The 19,266-nt window shown below is 44.3% G+C and overlaps 1 protein-coding gene across 6 annotated transcripts in view; it reads right to left on the bottom strand.

Moving 5' to 3' along the window:
* Positions 1–19,266, bottom strand: part of DGKG (diacylglycerol kinase gamma) — a 177,953-nt gene that overhangs the window by 12,097 nt on the left and 146,590 nt on the right. For all 6 annotated transcript variants that reach the window (XM_077349160.1, XM_077349164.1, XM_077349161.1 and 3 more), the window contains 2 exons: positions 17,590–17,680; positions 6,255–6,456 (listed from right to left, as the gene is read on the bottom strand). In XM_077349160.1, the coding sequence (XP_077205275.1) occupies positions 6,255–6,456; positions 17,590–17,680 (293 nt within the window). The remainder of the gene's footprint in view (positions 1–6,254; positions 6,457–17,589; positions 17,681–19,266) is intronic.

Genomic DNA, 19,266 nt, shown 5'->3' with positions numbered 1-19,266 from the left:
TAGTGGTGTACTAAAAGGTAAAGGTATCCCCTGTGCAAGCACCGGGTCATGTCTGACCCTTGGGGTGATACCCTCTTGGGGTGACGCCCTCTAGCATTTTCATGGCAGACTCAATATGAGGTGGTTTGCCAGTGCCTTCCGCAGTCATTACCATTTACCTCCCAGCAAGCTGGGTATTCGTTTTACCGACTGGGAAGGATAGAAGGCAGAGTCAACCTTGAGCCGGCTGCTGGGATCGAACTCCCAACCTCATGGGCAGAGCTTTCAGACGGCATGTCTGCTGCCTTATCACTCTGCGCCACAAGAGGCTCAAGTGGTGTACTAGAAAAATGGTATATCTTGAAACAGACATACTTTCTTTGAGCACCAGTGAATTTGTGTAGCGGGTAATACCCCTCAGCAGCTCCTATTCATTTCAGTGCAGTCGAAACAGGAGAATCTCTTGCGGGACCTATGCATCCTGCACTGAGACCACAATGCCCTGCATATCTCATTGAAAAGGAGACTGTCCAAAACCACAGGCACAATTGGTGCATGGGATTTAGGCAACTTCCCTCAAGCCAGTGCTCCAGTGTCAAGTAATATTACAGTGTCAATGTAATATTGCTCCAGCATTCACAGTGACAACAATGATAACAAGCTAGGGCTTGCCTTGTCCCTTTTTGGTGTTTGGCAAATCCACTGGCCTGCATACAGCTTTCTCTGCATGTGGTCTGCTCCCCTGCGGAAGAGACTCTCCCAGATAACAGTGAATAGCAGAAGACGAGAAATAAATATGAAAGCGAATGAGCTGGAGACCCTCTTCTGTTTCACACCTATCCATGTCAAGCAAGCACCTGCAGCTCTTATAGCTGGTCTCAGTTTCATTCAGTTATTTTCCTTCTGCTTTGTCCTGAGCCAGGATTTTCAAGCCACTAATGCAGGGGTAGTCAACCTGTGGTCCTCCAGATGTCCATGGACTACAATTCCAATGAGCTCCTGCCAGCATTTGAGCTCCTACCAGACTACCCCTGCCCTAAAGGTAAGCCTGGCTTGACAGGCCTTAAGAATTCAGTCCTAGTGATCTCGAAATATCATGAAATTTGACTTTCCTTCCTTTGCTCTGGTGAGACTGTTGGATATGCCATCCTCAAATATGCCACGGTCTACTTGTTGTCAGACTGTTTCTCTCGTATAGTTCTTTTCCTGGGGGAGAGGGGGGTCTGAAAAAGTAATTAATTTGTGCATTAGAGTCCCTTGCAGTGCAGACCACAAAGGCCTCTGCTGTTGCATGGGTAATAATATTATGTGGACTGCCAAAGGTTTCCACAGATCAGGCTGATTGTGGACAATATAGAGCTTTGCCATTAAATTCTGATATGGTGTGTGAATTATTGGGGTTTCTCTACACTACAGTAGTTGATGCTTCCAAAGGCAGTCATCAACAGTCCTGACACCCACCCTCTACCAACTCTGTATGGCTGTTTTTGAACAAATTACCTGTTTTTACTCGTGTGAACAATGTCAAGGTTGTATGTATCAATATGCCATTGCTGGGTATCAATTAGTGAATGGATCTTTCCAAGAGAAAAGAGGGGGTAGGAGAAAAGCCTACATAGGCTGGATGTGGCCCCAAGGCCTTCGGTGGCTGCGTTCCTACTTCATTGTTTTGAAGCTGCAGAACTGGAAGACTCTTTGGAAAAAAAATATGATTTAAAAAACATGCTACCCTCTGCTCCAAATGGGGCGGGTACTCAATGGTTCGCTTTGCAGATTGCGAATACTAGCAGGCCTTGTTGCCTCCTGGATTCTGCCTCTGTCCTTGACACCCGCACATGTTCCTGCATTAGTCATGTTCCAAAGAGAGAGACAGAGAAAGCTGTTCTGCCACCTCTTCAACTTCCTCTCCCCTCCTTATATTGTAGCCTGTGGCAGTGTTAAAGCATCCTCTTAATTAGTCATTCTGTGATGCCTAAGTAATGCCTGCTATGCCAAGCTCCTTACCAGCGCTTCCCGTTTTCTCCCACATGTGTACAGATAAGTGTCTCTCTCATATTTTCAGCCAGGCACTCTGCCTAGCAGAGGGTTGCAGGGAAACAGGCTTTTTCATGGCAGAGCATACCTTGTGCTTGCAGCAGCTCCACCCTGCCCTGCTGTGCAAGCATCATTATTAGCGTAAGGTCCATTAATATTTGATTAAATTACAAGATCCATTTTCTGGAAAGACTCAGACTCAGAGAAGACCAGCAGGGGTTGATTAAATATGCACCCTCTAATGAAATTCATGGTAAAGGGAAATATCAGTTCCCTAAAATCTGCTGGTTTGGAGTGTGGCACGTGTAACTCCCCACCCCAAGTCCAATGTATTCCCTTTTTGGAGATGTGATTATTAAAAGCAGCTTTTCTCAACGGGAGGAGGCTTGGGAGAGCCTCGGGGCGGCGGGTGGCCCTGCGGGTGGCCCTGCGGGTGGCCCTGCGGGTGGGCCGGGTCTGTAGTCTGGCCGCCGGGCAGGGAGCCCCCGGCAGCCGCACGACAGACCCGGCAAGAATCGAAGATGGCCGCCGAGGGCCTGCCAAGGAGCCGACGATGCTCCGCCGCCGCCGCCCGACCTCAACGACGCCTCCGCTACTCCCAGGGAGTCCCCGCCAGAGGTGCGCAGGGCGGCTGGCGGGGGCCCCCTGCCCGGCGGTCTGACCTCGGCTTGCCAAGACCCCGCCGGAATCGAAGATCGCCGCCAAAGGCCCGCCGAGGAGCCGAGGATGCCCCGCCGCCGCCGCCCGCCCTCTCTAAGGTCAGCTTCCTTGCGCTGCCCTGTCCCTCCCTATCCCCCACATTCTAGCGCCCATTGTATTTTGTTTACAATGGGCTCTTTTACTAGTATATATATAAAACATTATTTAATTCCCACTCATTGGGGAAATCCTTCCAGGACCTTCAAGAAAAGCCTAGGTTTGTGAAACCCTGGTTTGGAAAGCCCGGTTAGAAGTATAGGGAATGGAATAGGTAGAAAAGACCCATCTAGGGCAGGGATTTTCGACCAGGGGTTGGCGAGAGCTCTGGAGGGGAACTGTGGCCTTTCCCTTCCTGCCTTAATGAACTTGGCCAAAAGCTAGATAACTGGCCCCCTACGCCAGGAGAGCCGTGGGTGTAAAAATCAAGTGTGGAGGGGACTGGTTGTGGTGTGGTATGGAAGAGGGCCCAGGCTGTCTTCTCAGCTTCATGCTTGAATTGGGCATCCCAAGGAAAGACATCTAGTTTATCCTTGTGGATTTCCTCCAATCCATAAAAGGAAGCCAACAATGTTGGCTACAATCAAAGATGAGCTAGACTTGCTTATTCCACTTTTTGGGATAGCGTGTGGTAGACTATCACTGAAAGGGCTGGCTAATTGTCAGGCTGTGCCCCACCACATCTGCAAAATCTGCCCTGCTTCCTACCCTCTCTTTCAGCTTCCAGCTTGCTCAACCAGCTTGGGATTCAGTCAGAACCTGAGGAGGAGGAGGAGGAGGAGGACAGTTGCACTCAGCAACCACCCCTGCTCTTTTCTAGATAAGCAAGGAGAGATTCTGCTGCCATTCAGCTTCAGCACTGATCCTGGAGGATTTCTCTTGAGTTCCTGCATTCTGAGAACCCTTAACTGTGACTTCCTTGCGACATCTCTGTTGGCTATGAATATCCACATTAAGACACCTGTACTGTTTATTTGTTTTGTGGCCACATTGGTTGTAAAACAGTCAAAGACTGTGCCTTCCAGACTATTTGTCACCAAACGTAAGGCTCACACCAATTCTCCACCTTAGCTTCGAATCCAATTGGAATTTTACTACTAGTGAGGGTTGGGTTGGTGTTATAATCTGACTATGCTCACAAGATTCTGAACATTGTAATCTGCCAGGGCCCATTCCAGCATTTAGAATTTCTTCAGAAAGGCTGACCAGAGCCCCTCCCTATATGGCAGAGTGTTGTTTTGACCCTTTAATTAGATGTGATCTGGCACTTTAACCATAAAGGGCAGGTGGGAGGAGGGGAGTCACGTTGATTGGGTATCAAAGCAGAGAACTTTGTAGCATGGGGTTAAAAGCCATGGTTGGCACAAAGTTTCAGCCCCCTTCACAAGGGGCAAAATTCACACTTCCTTATATGTTTGGGATTTTACCATCTTGTAACCTGTTTGCTCTCTGATCATTTTCATCCTTATTTCTTTGCTGTGGCTTCCTAAACAATGTTCAGCTAAATCCCAGAACAGAAATCTTAATATATTCTTGGAGGACTTCCAGAGGGAAGAGAAACCCATCTTTGCCTACAAAGAGCACAATAAACTGGAGAGCTACTCTCCAGCAGTCAGAGGATTTCTTTTTCCTCAGAAGGCTCTTCTGCAGCCTGTGAAATCTTCAAATTACTGCATTTTCATAGCACAAACGTACACTGGCTAAATTTCTACTTGTTCACTAGCTGTTAAAAACTCAAGAGCCTTGTTTTCCAGACATCCGTCTTGCTTTCCTTTAGGTGCCAGGTCAAGATCATTCATTTTAATCAAAGCTTTTAACTGGGGGTTCCATCTTTTTTTAGAGCTGTTTTTATGGTCTGATGACAGTCTTTCTCAACCTTTTGACTATGGAGTAACCTGTGAAATATTTTTCAGGCTTCAAGTAACCCTGAAAGTGACGCCAGCTGGCCATGCTGCCTGACACGCCCCCAGAATTCACATGTTTACAGTGTGCATGGCATCACTAATAAAATAAAATGCTTGTTAAATAAGGTTAGTTTCATTTTTGTGTGTGCACTACCTTGCTTCGGCAAAACAAGGAAGTATTCATCTCAGCTGTCATCAAGCCCACCATACAAAGCAACAATTCTCTGGATTGTTTTTTATGCTGATTGTTGTATAATTTTAGTGTATCATTTCACTTTGCTAGCTGTCTTGAGCAGGTCCCTGCAGAGGTGTGTATTAATATTCTAATTAAACAAATCCTTAGTCTTTTAAAAAGATAAACACATGTTGGATCATTTAAAGTGTTTTTCAGCCCCTTTCCTGCTGTTGATATGGTTGTGTGGGGGAAAAACACACAGAAAAGCATTTGGGAATGTGATAATATCAGGTTGCTGAATCAATGGGCAGTCATACAGGAAGGTTGAGTTACACTGGCACTCCAACTTTCTTACCCTTTACATTGTCATCTTCGTCTAAGAGATGGGGCCCTATCACTAACTATGAAGTCAGCTCTGTTTCTCCACCTAATCTGGTAATATTATTACTGGCCCAGATATTGTCAACAATATCAAAGGCACATTCATCTAATGTATACTAAACTTATGTGCTACCATCTGCCAACAATGCCCTTTGGCAGTTTAGTCTGAATTAATGGGGACATATTCATGCAAGAGAATTACACAAATAAATTAAAACAAATTAGTCAAAAACTGTACATAACATAAATTAATGGGAGAGAACTTCAGTTTCCCTGGGCATTTCGTCTTTGACTGGTAGAGTGCCATTATCCACTCCAGCAGTTTCAGAGAGCAATTACAGGATGAAATAATAGAACTCAGAGTTGTAAATAAATGTGACAGACTTTTTCTTATGGCTTGAATCATAAACACTAAACCCTTTGAAGATTTTCTGGCAAACCTCTTAATAACCGTTCAAGGACTCAGTAGAGTTCCTGTAGCTCTGCCATTCTTATTAATGATGCTTGTACAGGGTTAGGGGATCCTATTCATTCATTTACATGACTTATAACCTGCCTTTCTCCCAAACAGATGGGACCCAAGGCAGCTCGCAACAAAAAATTAAAAACATCACAAATCACACATTGAACAATAAATCCCCACAAGAAAAGCAAACCGCACAGCACCCATTTACACCCACCCCAGATGCCATTCTGAAAATTCCCCTTTATTAAGCCTCTTAAAAGACACCAATACAGTGCATTTCTCATGGCATCAGGAAGACCATTCAACAGCATGCACATAGTCACAGTAACCGTTTGAGCCTGAAAAGCAACAGTTCTCAACTGCTGATACAGTAGGATAGAGAGAGGGGAAATGGATGGGCTGACCAGAGATGCCACCTGAGCCAAGCAGGAGAGGGTATTTCCACTGAAAGCACTTTCCTTGAGCAGCAGACCACATCAAATGTATCTCTTTGGACCTCTGAGTAGTGGTATAGGATTGCTTTTGGGTCTGCTTGTTTTGTGCAAGAGTATACCAGTTCTTAGAATATCTGTAACACCAGCTGCCCCTCCTCCTGCAACCCAAATGGTAAGCGGCTCACCTTGGACACAAAACTTCAGCTCTTTGGCATCTGTAACAACTGAAGATTGTAACTTTTCAGGTACTTTCTTGCTCATCCGGTTATAGCTGCGTTGTTTCTTGGTTTCCCCCCAGAGGTTGGAGCCTCCATACATGCTGGGAATGTTGAGGACTGCAATACCCTCCAAAGAAGTGTTGCTCAGATCCAGAACTGTTCCATCACACTGGCAGAGAGGGAGGGGGAAAAAGGTTTAACAGGCATTGGTACACACTGAACATATTGGATCAACTTTTTTACAGTGTAATCCTAAACCAAGTCAAGTCTTTATTATTACAGTACTAGACCAGTAGTCAAATTACAAGGTACATAAAAACACCTGGCATTAACAAGATAAAAGAATCATTGATGACTTAAATATTATAAAAGATAAAAACATTCCAGCTATAAGAATCATTCTGGTTTTAAAACTCACAAGCATTATCTCAAGCAATTGAGACTATCTTTACCTAAGTGTAATCCTAAACACAGCTGCAACCTTCTCACTCTTTGAAAGTCAATGGATTTAGAAAAGTGTAATTCTATTTAGGACTATGCTCTTATCCACTAAATGCAAACTTTCACCTGTCCCAGGATGGCCAACCTCCAGGTGTTATCTGGAGACCTCCCAGAATTATACCTGATATCCAGACTAGAGAGATCAGAAGATGGCTGCCTTGGAGGGTGGATGCTATGGTGTTATCCTCCAATGGGGTTTCCTCCCCGGCTCCACATTCTAATCTCCAGAATTTCCAAACCCAGTGTGGGCAGCCCTAATCTCACCTTTTTACTATACAAACAATAAAACACAGTAAAATACCAGGTCCATTCCGCACAGGTTTAATGTAGCAGGAGTGTGGCAAATTGTAATCGCTACTAATTTGCAGTTATGCACGACGTTGCACACAATCTGCCACACTCCTGAAAACGATCAGCATAAAGCGCTTCGTTGTAGCACTTCAAGGGAAATCCCAAAAAGTGGATTCACCCTCCGAAAAGTGCTACACTGTTGCAAACATTCCCATTGTTGCGGTTTCAGCAAAGTCCCTCCCCCTGGCTCTCTCCTCTGAACTTCTGGCGAAGCGATTGCCACTTTTTTTCTCGGAGCAATGAACCGGCGAGCCTTCATTCACCCAGCGGGGCTTCTCCAGCTGCAGTCCCTCCACAGAGCTGCTTTAAGTCACCAAGCACAACACAGCCCTGTTTGCAAGTTCCCTTTATTTTCGGCTGAAAATCACGCCCGTGCACGGGGGGGGGGGGTTTCCACTCGGGGGAGCGTGGCAATGATGAATCGCCAGCTCATACATCACCTGCCAGCTAGATGGGTTCGTTGCAACGAATCAATGCAGATTCATTGCAACGTGTGTGTGGTTTTTTTAAACCTGTCTTAAAGGGAAAGGGGCTTTTTGGGACCATGATAACGGCTGCCCATTGGCTGTTCATTTGAGTGACGGCCAGGGGCGGGACAAAGCACAGAAAAAATCGCTTCCTTTCTAGCGATTTTTGGTGAGACCGGAAACCTGTGGGAAACGATTGCAACGCTACTGAATTCAACAACAAAGGCAGGTATGCATAACACCAAATTCCACTATTTTAAATTCCAGAATTGCTTAGTGTAAACAATTGGCCACATTGATTCTTGTGTGGAATGGGCCCCAGTATCTACATAGCACATTTTGGCAACAATACAGGATCACGTTGTTTTTGAAATGGAAAGGCTTTTCAAATTATTCTAAATCTTGAGGACACAGCTGAAAAATTCCTGCTCTGTTTTCAGTGTGCTTATTGCCAGAATCTTGAGGGAGGCCTTGCTAGAAAATGTTTGTATCTGTTTTCACATGTAGATAGAAATTTTCTCACACCCATCTAGGGTTTTGGAGCACAAAAACCACCAGTTCAAATTAGGCCTAGAAACAAACTTTAACCAAGAACAGTTGACATAAAACGGGTGACTAGGTTCCCACTTCCCTGCGCATGAAGCCTGACATTCTGCACCAGATAAGCACCATTCTCAAGGGCAGCACTGCATAAAAAACATCACAGGAGACTAGATTATGGTGTCAAGATCCTTGTTTTCCAGGAGGGGTGCAGCTGGTTCTCAGGTCAAACCACTGAAAAGTATAACTGCTTTCTCCTTATCAAATGGTAATATAAAGACGAAGGCTGCAAACTTGTTTGGACAGAGTTACTACCTTTCATCAGTATCATACACCTAGTGTTTCCTACCGATAGCTACCTGCCGAGTTTAAGCCATCCTTCCTATAAGGAGCTCTGAGTAACGTAGTGGGTTATCCCCTCCCATTTTATCCTTACAGGAACCCTACATGGCAGGATTAGCTGAGCGTTAATTGGCCTCAGGACACCTAAGGAGTTTCATGGCTTAGGAGGAAGAATATGCCCCCCCCGTCCTCCTCCAGCTGTGTAGTCATTACTGAACACTGGTAACATCCAATCTAGTCTCCGTTCAGCAGCAATACTTTTGCCAACATCCATCCACAGTGAACAAGCATTCATCCTCTTCTTTAAAAACAAAAACAGACCAATAATACACCTGATGTATTTCCCTCCCCTGATTCTGACATGGAGGTCTGGTGTTTAACAGATGCAGGCTAAATCCTTAAGCCATAGAAACATGGTAGATTCGTTGGTTTTTCCACCCTACTACCTCACAGCATCTTATTACTTTTGTGCATCTCCTGGATTTTTTTCCTGGCTTTCCCACAATCTTTCCCAAGTCAGTTTAGCTGCAGAATTTTGAGAAAGATCATAGCAAAGCCCTGATGCGGCTGCAGTTACGGCAGAAGAATCCCAGGGAAATTTGCCATGTAGAATCCATGTTGCCTCTGTACTGTATTGGCACAAGCATGTCCCTTTATGGAAAACCTCTCTGTGTGCCAAAGGAAAAATGTACTGTTAGCAGAAAGGTTCCACAGGATCCAATGCATTATAATGCTGGGCAGCTATGCCTTCAATTGTTTTGCACCATGTTTTCTCTTGGAGTCTGAAGCAGCTTTCCCTGCCAGGGGACCATCTCTTCTGACCCAGCACAAAGCCCCACCACCTGGGCTGTTCTGCAGAAGGAAAGTTTGTACCTACAAAGCCCTATAGAGAGGATGTGAACAGGCACCTGTGGGATGGGCTCAGGGTGGCTGTCATGGGGCCTGGCCCTGGGGAGGTGCAGGAGGCCAATGCCTTGGACAGCCATCCAATCATAAAAGTGCATTGCCATTGAGGAAAGTGGTCTCAGGAGCATACCCCATATCTGCCTGATATGCCTGGGCATAGTAGCATTACAGGGTTGGGAGCTGAGAGAGGTGTCTCTCTGGAGCTTGGCTTTAAGTAGACCTCACCAGATCATCCAGTAAGACAAGAGGAAAATTCTGGGGAAAGGGGCCCACGTGCTCCCTGACAGAAGCAGCATGCCGGCATAGAGGCTGAACGCTTCCTTGTCAGGACAGTATAGCATAGCAGGGTAGCCCAAACCTCCTGGGGCCACAGATGATGAGATGAAGCTCCCCATTGCCTCTTTTTCCTCTGGATCTCTCTGCTTCCAAACATGAAAGAACAACAGCTGAGCAACAGGCCTGACTCATCTTTATGGGGGTGGGGGGGGGGGTGGAGGCTGCTTGACTTCAGGAGGTTTGCTACAAATACTTCGGAGAAATTCTGAGCACCCTGAAAGAGTATCAAGACAGCAGCAGAAATTTACATTTTAAAAAACCCTCAAGCCTATTTTGGTCTGAACAGGGAGGTGGGTGGTGCTTCAGACAAGAAGGCTGTCAACAAGCTAAATTCTGTCCGCTCTGTTGGTCTTTATGAGGGCATTAGAATTGGCCGTCCTCTGTGTTTGGTAAGGGGAGGCTTGGCGGGCTGCATAATGTGATATAGATGCCATATATATTCACATAACACAGGACTGAACGCCCAATGGACAGCATGTGTGTTTCCCTCTTTAACCCAGCTTTGTTGCTTTGCCAGTGTGCTACAATGGCCTCTTTGAGAAGGGGCAGCTGACGGGTTGTTGGCCGGGAGACTGGAAGTAGAAATTTGCAGCTGGGGAAAAAAACGACTTCATTTCCAGGAGCCTATGCTGTAACTGATGCCAATTTCCAAAACAAAACTGCCATTTCTCTGTGCTCATGACAGATGCCTGGAGCCAGAGGGAGGGCAAACTGTTACTTTCAGCTTGAAAAGCAGCCAGACTGACATTCTACAGCTCGGAGATTGCTGTCTCCTGAAAGTATATTTGCAAAAGGTCCAGAATAGGGGTAATGTTGGTCACCTATTTCTACCTGCATTGATCCAGTGACGTTTCATTTTTCGACACCCAGACATGCAATGATGGACAGCATGAAATTTACAAAAAAATAGAGAATGCAACTAGCAAAAAGGAGTTTTTTTGTTCTTTTTGTCTCTGAACATGCTTTGCACAATCACACTTCCAGTGCTTAATTCCAAAGCAGAGACTCAAACTTGGATGAAACTGGCAAGAATTAACCCAGATATCACATTGTTCTCATCCCAGGGGAATAGAGGCTGATTGTGATTATTTGTGGGAGGGAACGGCACTCTGCACATCCTCAAAAGCAGACTCTTCTTTCACATGTTCCATAACTGATCCCGGGAACTGAAAACCAATTCTCGGGATAAGTTCTGATGAAGCCAAGCATCAATCAAACATTGCCCCCAGCTGAATGCTCCAAATGCCTCTGGTGGAGATGTTTGTTTTGTCCATTTCACTTCTGACTTCATCCTCTCAGGCATGAGGCCTTATTACACTGTAGAAAACGGAATCTTCAAAAGCAGCTTTGTATTTTGCTAGGCAGGCTAACTGGCTCACAGTGCAGAGGCAAGCCAAAAGCAGGTTCAAAGGTACCATTCTAAGGAATAGGGAAACAAAGTTCTACATCCCTCATACTGTCAGGAATAGGCCATTTCTATGGTTTCCTTACCTCTGAACTATTCTTGAATATCTTATACTGGCTGGAACGCTTTTTCACTACCTCCTTGCTCTGATAATTGAACCATTCCCAAATTCTTCAGTTAAATTCTCCTTTCTTATATGCAATAGCAAGTTATTGATCTAATGCTATAGTCGCCTGGGCCTCTGCCTGACTCCCAGCAGGGATGGAGAGGTAGGATCACAAGATCCAGGTTGGAAAACTCCTGGAGGTTTGGGGATGAAACCTGGGGGAGGACAGAGACCTCAGTGGGGTAGTAGGCCATAGAGGCCATCCTTCAAAGTATCCATTTTTTCCCTCTGGAGTCTGGAGATAAAGTGTAATTCCAGGGGATCCCCTGGTCTCACCTGGAGGCTGGCATCCCTCCTAGCATGATGTAGTGGTTAAGAGTGGTGGCTTTTAATCTGGCAAGATGGGTTTGATTCCCCACTCTTCCACATGCAGCCAGCTAGGTGACCCTGGCTCGCCATAGCCCTGATAGTGCTGTTCTGACTGAGCAGTCCTGTCAGAGCTCTCTCAGCCTCATCTAATTCACAGGGTGTCTGTTGTGTGGAGAGGAAGGTGTTGTAAACCGCTTTGAGATTCCTTGAGGCAGTGAAAATCAGGGCCTAAAACCAGCTCTTCTTCTTCTAGTGCAGGTGTCCCCCACCCTTTTTGAATCTGCAGCTGATCTTTGAATTCTGACATAAGGTGATGGGCACAGCCACAAAATGGCTACCACAGATGGTTGATGCAGGAGGCCAGAAAACTGCTGCTACAGCTTACCTTCAGAGGGTTGTACAGCTAGGAATATGCATCTGCACATCTTGGTCAGGGGGTAATTCTTGTACTGTGGTGGCAGCTGCCGCCAAAGCAACATTTCTTTAAAAATCTGCATGGTCAATCAAATCTCCAGTGACTAATCAAAAGCTTTGCTGGGCAAAAGCCCCATTTTCTAAAAACACTTGGCTGGTGCCAAGAAAGCTACTGGAAGGCCTAATGTTGGGAAGCTCTGTCCTAATGACATTCATGAAGACCGGGTTCTCATGTTTTCTTTAGGTGTGATTCTGAATATTTCAGTGAATAACAACATTTCAATGCTGCAGCTCTCAGTAATTCTTTGCTTTTTTTTCTCACAATGGGGGACCCAATGCAGATTATAACATTCAATTTTATCCTGACATCAACAACCCTGTTAAGAGTGGACATGACTGTCTCAAGGTCAACCAGTGACAATGAGCTTTCATAGCAGAATGGAAATTTGAGCCTGCATCTCCCAGATCCTATTCCAACAACGAGACTGGACTTCCAACCAGAAGACAGGCAGATCTATTTAGAAGCACATTTTCTGAAAAGCAAGTATGCAGATGTGAGTTTTTTTAAAAGCAGTAACACACATATTATATTAAATTGACAGTTTCTGGTAGGGTTTTTATGAAGCTATTGGTAAATCTCATTATCAGCTTGAATGCCTTTGTTAAATTATTTATTTACCATTAGCAGAACCGATGGTACTATTTCATTGGCCTCAACCAAAAGCCTGGTGGAAGAGCTCAATCTTACAGGCCCTGTGGAACTGTGCCAGTTACTTCAGGCCTAGATGTGTTCTGGGAGCTCGCTCTGCCAGGTGGGAGCCAGAACGGAAAACATCCTGGCCCTGGTTGAGGCCAGATATACCTCAAGGCCAGGGACCACCAGCTGATTGATGTTAATGGAGCAAAGTGCTCTTTGGGTGGTGTAGATAGAAAGGTCTTAGAATGGCCTTATGGGTAAGAACCAATACTTGATCTGGTATTTTTCAGAGGGCTGTACAGCTAGGAATATTCATCTGCACATCTTGGTCAGGGGGTAATTCTTTCTTTCTGCTATTCCATTCTGTTCTGGAGTGTATGGAATAGTGACATGTTCTATTGCTTCTTTGGCTAAGTTGTCTTTCATGTCATAACTCACATAACTCATGTCATACTCTCCTCCACTGTCTGTGTGAATGGTCAATGGTTTTCTCTGGAACCTATTGCTAACCACTGCAACATATGCCTTGAACTTCTCCAGTACTTGGCTTTTTTCCTTGACTAAGTAGGGAACTGTATACTTTGAGAAATTATCAATTAACAATTAGAATATACTTCTTCCCACTAGGGGTCTGTGTCTTTATTGGTTGACATACTTCACAATTAATTAGCTCAAGAGGGCTGTGTGTCTGACTTGTCTCATGGTTCTTACTGAAGCTAAGTCTTGTCCATTTAGCTTGAATGCACTGCATACAGATGCTTTCAATAGTGCATTTGTTCATTTCTATAGTCAAATTCTGGCTTTGAACCTGGGCAATAGCACAATTATCTCTATGACTTAGACATCTATGTTCTAGCCAGGAACATTTCTTATGATTGCAACATTTAGTCAATTTTGTATTTTCCATACCTGTGTCTAAAGCATACCAATCATCTTGCACTACCTGAGTTGTTATCTATTCCCCTCTTTTCTTGATGAAACATCTTTACCAAATGATGTCACCATTCCTCTTTTAGTAAGTACTCTTACTGAAATCAGGTTGTTTGCAAGCTGTAGCATATATATGCAGTCTTCAATGAGAACCTCTGTAACTTGGCCATTTGGAAGTTTGCATTCTAAAAATCCTGAACCGACCCTTTCTGTAACCACAGACTTTCCATCTGCCACACATAGTCTTTTTTCTGTCTTCATTTAGGGTTTCAAAGAAGTCCCTGTGTGAATACATGTGTTTTGTACATGCACTGTCCAAATACAAAGCACTCCTTTAAGGGTTTAAAATTCTCTCTTATTGCTTTTGGAAACACACCCTTTTACTTGGAAGCACTGCAGTCCCTTTTGAAGTGCCCTTGTTTTCCACATGAGTGGCAAATCACCTTCCTTTTGTTCAATATTTGCCTCTGTTTTATTATTATTGCTGTCCTCAAACAGTTTATGCTTAGGAACAGTTTGCCTTTTGCTTCAATTTGACACACAGCATTTTCATCAACGTATTAAAATTGACACAACTAGATCCTGCTCTGAGCAAACCTTGTCTGTCCTTAAGCAGTAATATGAATTGGTGAGGATCAGATCAAGCTGAAGCATCATAAAGTGGTATTGGAATAGTCTGAAGCATTTGACTCCAGGCACCAAAAACAATTCTCCTGAGACTGACAATATCAAAGCAACACTGATGCAAACTCTTGGATTAGGTGATCCTACTTCAAAAAACTATAAATTTAGCTTCCATCACTATATCAAACCCTCCCAGAGCTGCTGCTTCTTTTGTTGATGGTTTGCATTTGAAGGGAGCCACAGATTAATTGGCAAAGTCTGCTTCAGGCTATGCACCCAATTAAGTACTCTAACTTCAGTGATTAATGAATGAAAGGCTTGTTTATCTAGTAATGAAGAAAGCAGGAAGTTTACCAAAAACACACCTTACCGAAGCCCCAATATACATTGTAAAATAATAGCTCTCTTAGCAACCACTGGCAAAATGGCTCATGCTTCTCTTTGCTCTCATTAAAGGCTGTTTCCATGTAACAAAAATATGGCTGTGCATGCAGACACAGAGTTCAAGCACACACTGTATAATTCCAGGCATGCTCTGAAGTACAGCTGTGGAGGGGGGGGGACTCATAATTCTTGTCTTCCAAAACTCTCTTCAGCGACAAAATGAGCCCAAATGAGGGAATCCATCAAAGATGTGTACAAACTTTTTAAAGTGTCACTCTCTGTATCTATGGTTATTTTCCCTTTTGCAGCATTGCTGCTTTCAGTATCTGTATGCAAACAGGAGCTTCCCTCACAATAAATCAGCCCCCTCCGTGTATTCAGAGCATCTCATGATGTCACAGCCAATCCAGGATGTTGCTAAATGACCGACTGGAGCTTCCAGATGTTTGTGGGGAAGAAAAGCTTCTGTTTACATGCTGACAAAGAGGGAGCAACAAGAGATTATTGTTAACTGGAACATATTTCAATGTGTTCAGTCTGAAGACTGGCTCATATTTGTAATTGTGGGCCAGAAGCATGACACGGTGCCAGCTCACTAATTAGCAATGAGATGACGATTGTTTTCAAGGAGCTTGGGGAAGTCACAACTCCTCAGAGGAGCAAGAGGTGCCCCCTAGCATCCCAGCAGGCAGAGTCTGCTGGAAAAATTTCTCCTGACTCCATCCTGGGCTGTGGCTTCTGCTAAAAACACATGTAAATGAAATGTATCTTCTACTTCTTCTCCCTGGCAGTGACAGCTGAGAAAGGGGAGTTCTTGAGTGACCCCCTGAAGGTATTTATTTATGCTCATCTGACTTCATTTATAGCCCACCTTTATCCCCGAAGTGGATCCTAAGTGGCTTACATCATTCTCCTCTCCCCCATTTCGTCCTTACAACAAGCCTGCGAGGAAGATTAGGACGAGAACTGGCTGAAGGTCACCCAATAAGCTTCCAAGGCACAGTGTGTGTGTGTGCGTGTGTAGGGGGAGGGTTGAACCTCATGGATCCTAATTTGACACACTGACCGTGACACCATACTGGATCTCATCAAAGTAGACTTGTTTATGGCCTGGGAAAATACGCTTCCTTTGTACTGTCCCTCACAGAGGGTTCACCCATATATTACTGAACATTTTACACTATAGCAACCATTTGTGACAGATTTCTTATCCTCACAGGATAATCTGGTTTGAGTCACAGCACAAAGAAAGCAGAGTATCTACTGGTATGTGGATACTGCCCTCTTCCTGACTTCTGGACTAAGCCATTCAGGACTAGAGTGGTGTGGAATGTGCTGCTTGTTCTAAAGACCCTTCAAGTATTATATTTTTTTGAAATACATATGTATTAGTTATTGTCGGTGGTTCTAGTGCTGTCTTGTGCTTCTGTTGCAGGTTATCACATTTCAAAGCATTCCGAACAAGATATTTTGCATTGAAGAAAATGCGGTCCTTCCCCCAATGATGGGAATGCATCTGTTAATATCTGTTAATAATAAAATGGAGGGGGATTTCTCCATAACCAAGCCCGATTTGTGAATGTTCTTTTCAAATTTTATTTTTTTAATTAAAATGATCACTAAACATTGCATAGTATCACACTAAACTACAACATTTCAGTGGCTGTTGTACCCTCTTTTACATGATAGTCACAAAACATGACAGCGCACAACAAATTGGTTGTAGAGATGTTGGTCATTATCTGCTCAAAAAAACACCAAAAGGCTCTGGCAGAATCAGAGACATTGCCAGGTCTTTGCCTGCTTCCACATGGTGGCAATTTCCCATTGTGGACTGACTGACTACTGGTGTGAATGCAGAACATCCACATAAGGAAATTCTCTGTTCTTTCCTTCCTGTACCCTCATGCCTCCCACAGTACTGCTGGAAGGCCTTTGGCTTTTTGAAAATAATAGACCGTAGGTATATTGCTATAGTATTGGGGCCCTGTATTGATATACATGCTACCAGCATTTAAAAAGGCAGCTAAACGTCTATCAGTCGCAGAAGGAAATGGTGGGTACGATGGGGATAGGAAGGGAAAGTGATGTCGGACGTGAGTGGGAAGGGGTGGAAAGCTGCACCTTCCTGTCCACATTGCAGGCAAACCCACTTTGACTGCCATCTTTCTGGAAAGATTGGATGAAGCAAAGCAGGTTTGGGAAACAGTCAGGGAGCACCTGGGGACATTAACAGAACACAATGAAAGAGCTAGAACTGGAGGAAGTTGTTGTATGGTGTGTCAGAAGCTACTGTTCTAGTTTGAGAACTGGAGTGGAGCAAATCATGTGGGGAAGCAGCGCTCATATGCCATGCTGATAATAAGCACTGAAAGCTGATCTTTATATAATGGCTTTTCGGTCACTGGAAATACTTCTGAGAGCCAGCCCTGGTATACTGGTTAAGAGCAATGGACTCTAACCTGGAGAACCCCACCCCTCCATATGAAGCTTGCTGGGTGACCTTGGGCCAGTCACAGTTCTCAGAATTCGTTCAGCCCCACCTGCCCTACAAGGTGCTTGTTGTGGCCCACATATAAGCCCACAACATGTGGGGAGAGGAAGAGAAGAGATTGTAAGTTGTTTTGAGACTCCTTTGGGTAATGAAAAGTGAGGTATAAAAACCAACGTATTCTTCTGTGTGGTCACAGTGTGGATGCTGCTTAGTGTCACCACCAAGAGGAACTCTCTCAAGCAGTTTCCAAGTGGATCAGCTCTGAAGCAGCATTTCAAAGAAATAAAAAAGGCAACAAAGGTACAGTACTTCTATTGGCCATTACTCACAGCATCTGAAAAACAATGAACCACAACCAGTTCTGAAGTCCCCCCTGGTGTCCGACAAATGCCTGCATAGCATAGGAGCAGCAATTCAGAGATGGATGGAAACTCACCTCAATCTCTACATAGTCATGGAGTTTTTTGCAGGTGGCAGCAAAGGTTTCAGTGGTACCAAATTCAAAATACCAGAGTTTATTCTTCATTCTGACAGAGAAAACATAGAGAAGGGAGCATCAGAGAGGGAGGCATTAAAAAGAATCTTAGGGCAGGCATGCTGCCCAACCTACCAAATGCTGAATTTGGTGTCCATTGCAAAAGATGTACAGCATTATTATGTACATTGGAAACAGCTAGGAAAGAACATCTTTCTCCTACCAGATCTTCTGCAATCAAACTAATCCGGCTGTACCATAAGACAGTCTGCAAGAAAGAATGAGTTCGGAAAAGTTCTGTTGGCCCTGATATCTGTATCCTGACCGATGCCCCAGAAGGGCAGTACATCCTATTTATATAATTTTATTTCTTATATTTGGAAGAGTGGATTAGGACTGTAGATTGCAATGTAACATAATAAATAGTAGAAGGTAATGTAATATGGAATGGTAGATTGGTATGTATTTCTTTGATCTGGGGACAGAGGAAATAACCCTCAACTGCCAATTGCCCCACTTCAAAGAAGATGATGTAAGGTCACCTCCATGCTTGAGAGGAGATGGACGGATGCAATGTAATGGCCTCAGTTAATTACTCTCAGTATTTGTACATCAGTCTCCAACTTTGACATATTTATTTCCTTCACTATGTTTCTCCCTTGGAATTAAATCCAAACAAATAGCGACCATATAAACTAAGCTTGTTATTCCTGTTTGGTCCTTGCATCTGTTAAACATCTTCATCATGTTGTATGCTAATTTACTGCTTACCTTCTTCCTATAAGTATGGGCTGGTAACTTTCCAATGAATATGAAGTAATGTGTGTGCCCATGAAAGCTTAGACCTTGAATTCCAGGGGTAGTCAAACTGCGACCCTCCAGATATCCATGGACTACAATTCCCATGAGCCCCTGCCAGCGTTTGCTCATGGGAATTGTAGTCCATGGACATCTGGAGGGCCGCAGTTTGACTACTCCTGAATTATACTTTTTAAACTTTGTTCTGCTGCTTCAGACCAACATGACTCCCTACCTGAATCTGGGCTTTCTAATCAGTTATTGAATACCACTAAGGTAATTAGGTGCCATGTTGGAAGCAACTAGGCTAAATTCATGCTCTGGGCTGAGCTAGAAGTATCACAAAGGCAGCTCTCCAGGTAGCATCTTGATAACTATGCCAGAAACTCAGTATGATTGTGCTCATTCCACTTGGGCTCCCTGCATATTGTATACAATGCAGCCAATGCTTCAGAAGCAATAATGGGTCCACCAGCAACATGGGGTTCTCTCCTGAATTCCAGACTGCCAGGTCATGCAGCTGAGCTCCCTGCACTGCACCTCTGGAGTGGCAGCTTTTCCGTTTCCTCCTGGAGGGATGGAAGAGACAGCAGGTGCGGCAGCAGCAGGGAATCGATGTTTATATCTCCTTAAGAGCTCTTGGTTTAAGTTAGTGTTTAAGACACTGGCTTTAATCATTAAGAGGGGCATTTTTATAAGGATTGTACAAAGTCAAAGTACAAAAGCAAAACACAGAGAGACAGAGAGAAACTGATGTTTAAAAACCTTAATTCAAGTTCTGCTGTATGTGTGTATTATTGGGAGGCAGATTCAACAAGAATGATAAAGCCTGGCCCCAAA

Source organism: Paroedura picta, chromosome 8, assembly GCF_049243985.1.
Source record: "Paroedura picta isolate Pp20150507F chromosome 8, Ppicta_v3.0, whole genome shotgun sequence".
Classification (NCBI taxonomy): domain Eukaryota; kingdom Metazoa; phylum Chordata; class Lepidosauria; order Squamata; family Gekkonidae; genus Paroedura; species Paroedura picta.
The sequence above is the reverse complement of the archived record's forward strand: the minus strand, read 5'-3'. Positions and strand labels throughout refer to the sequence as shown.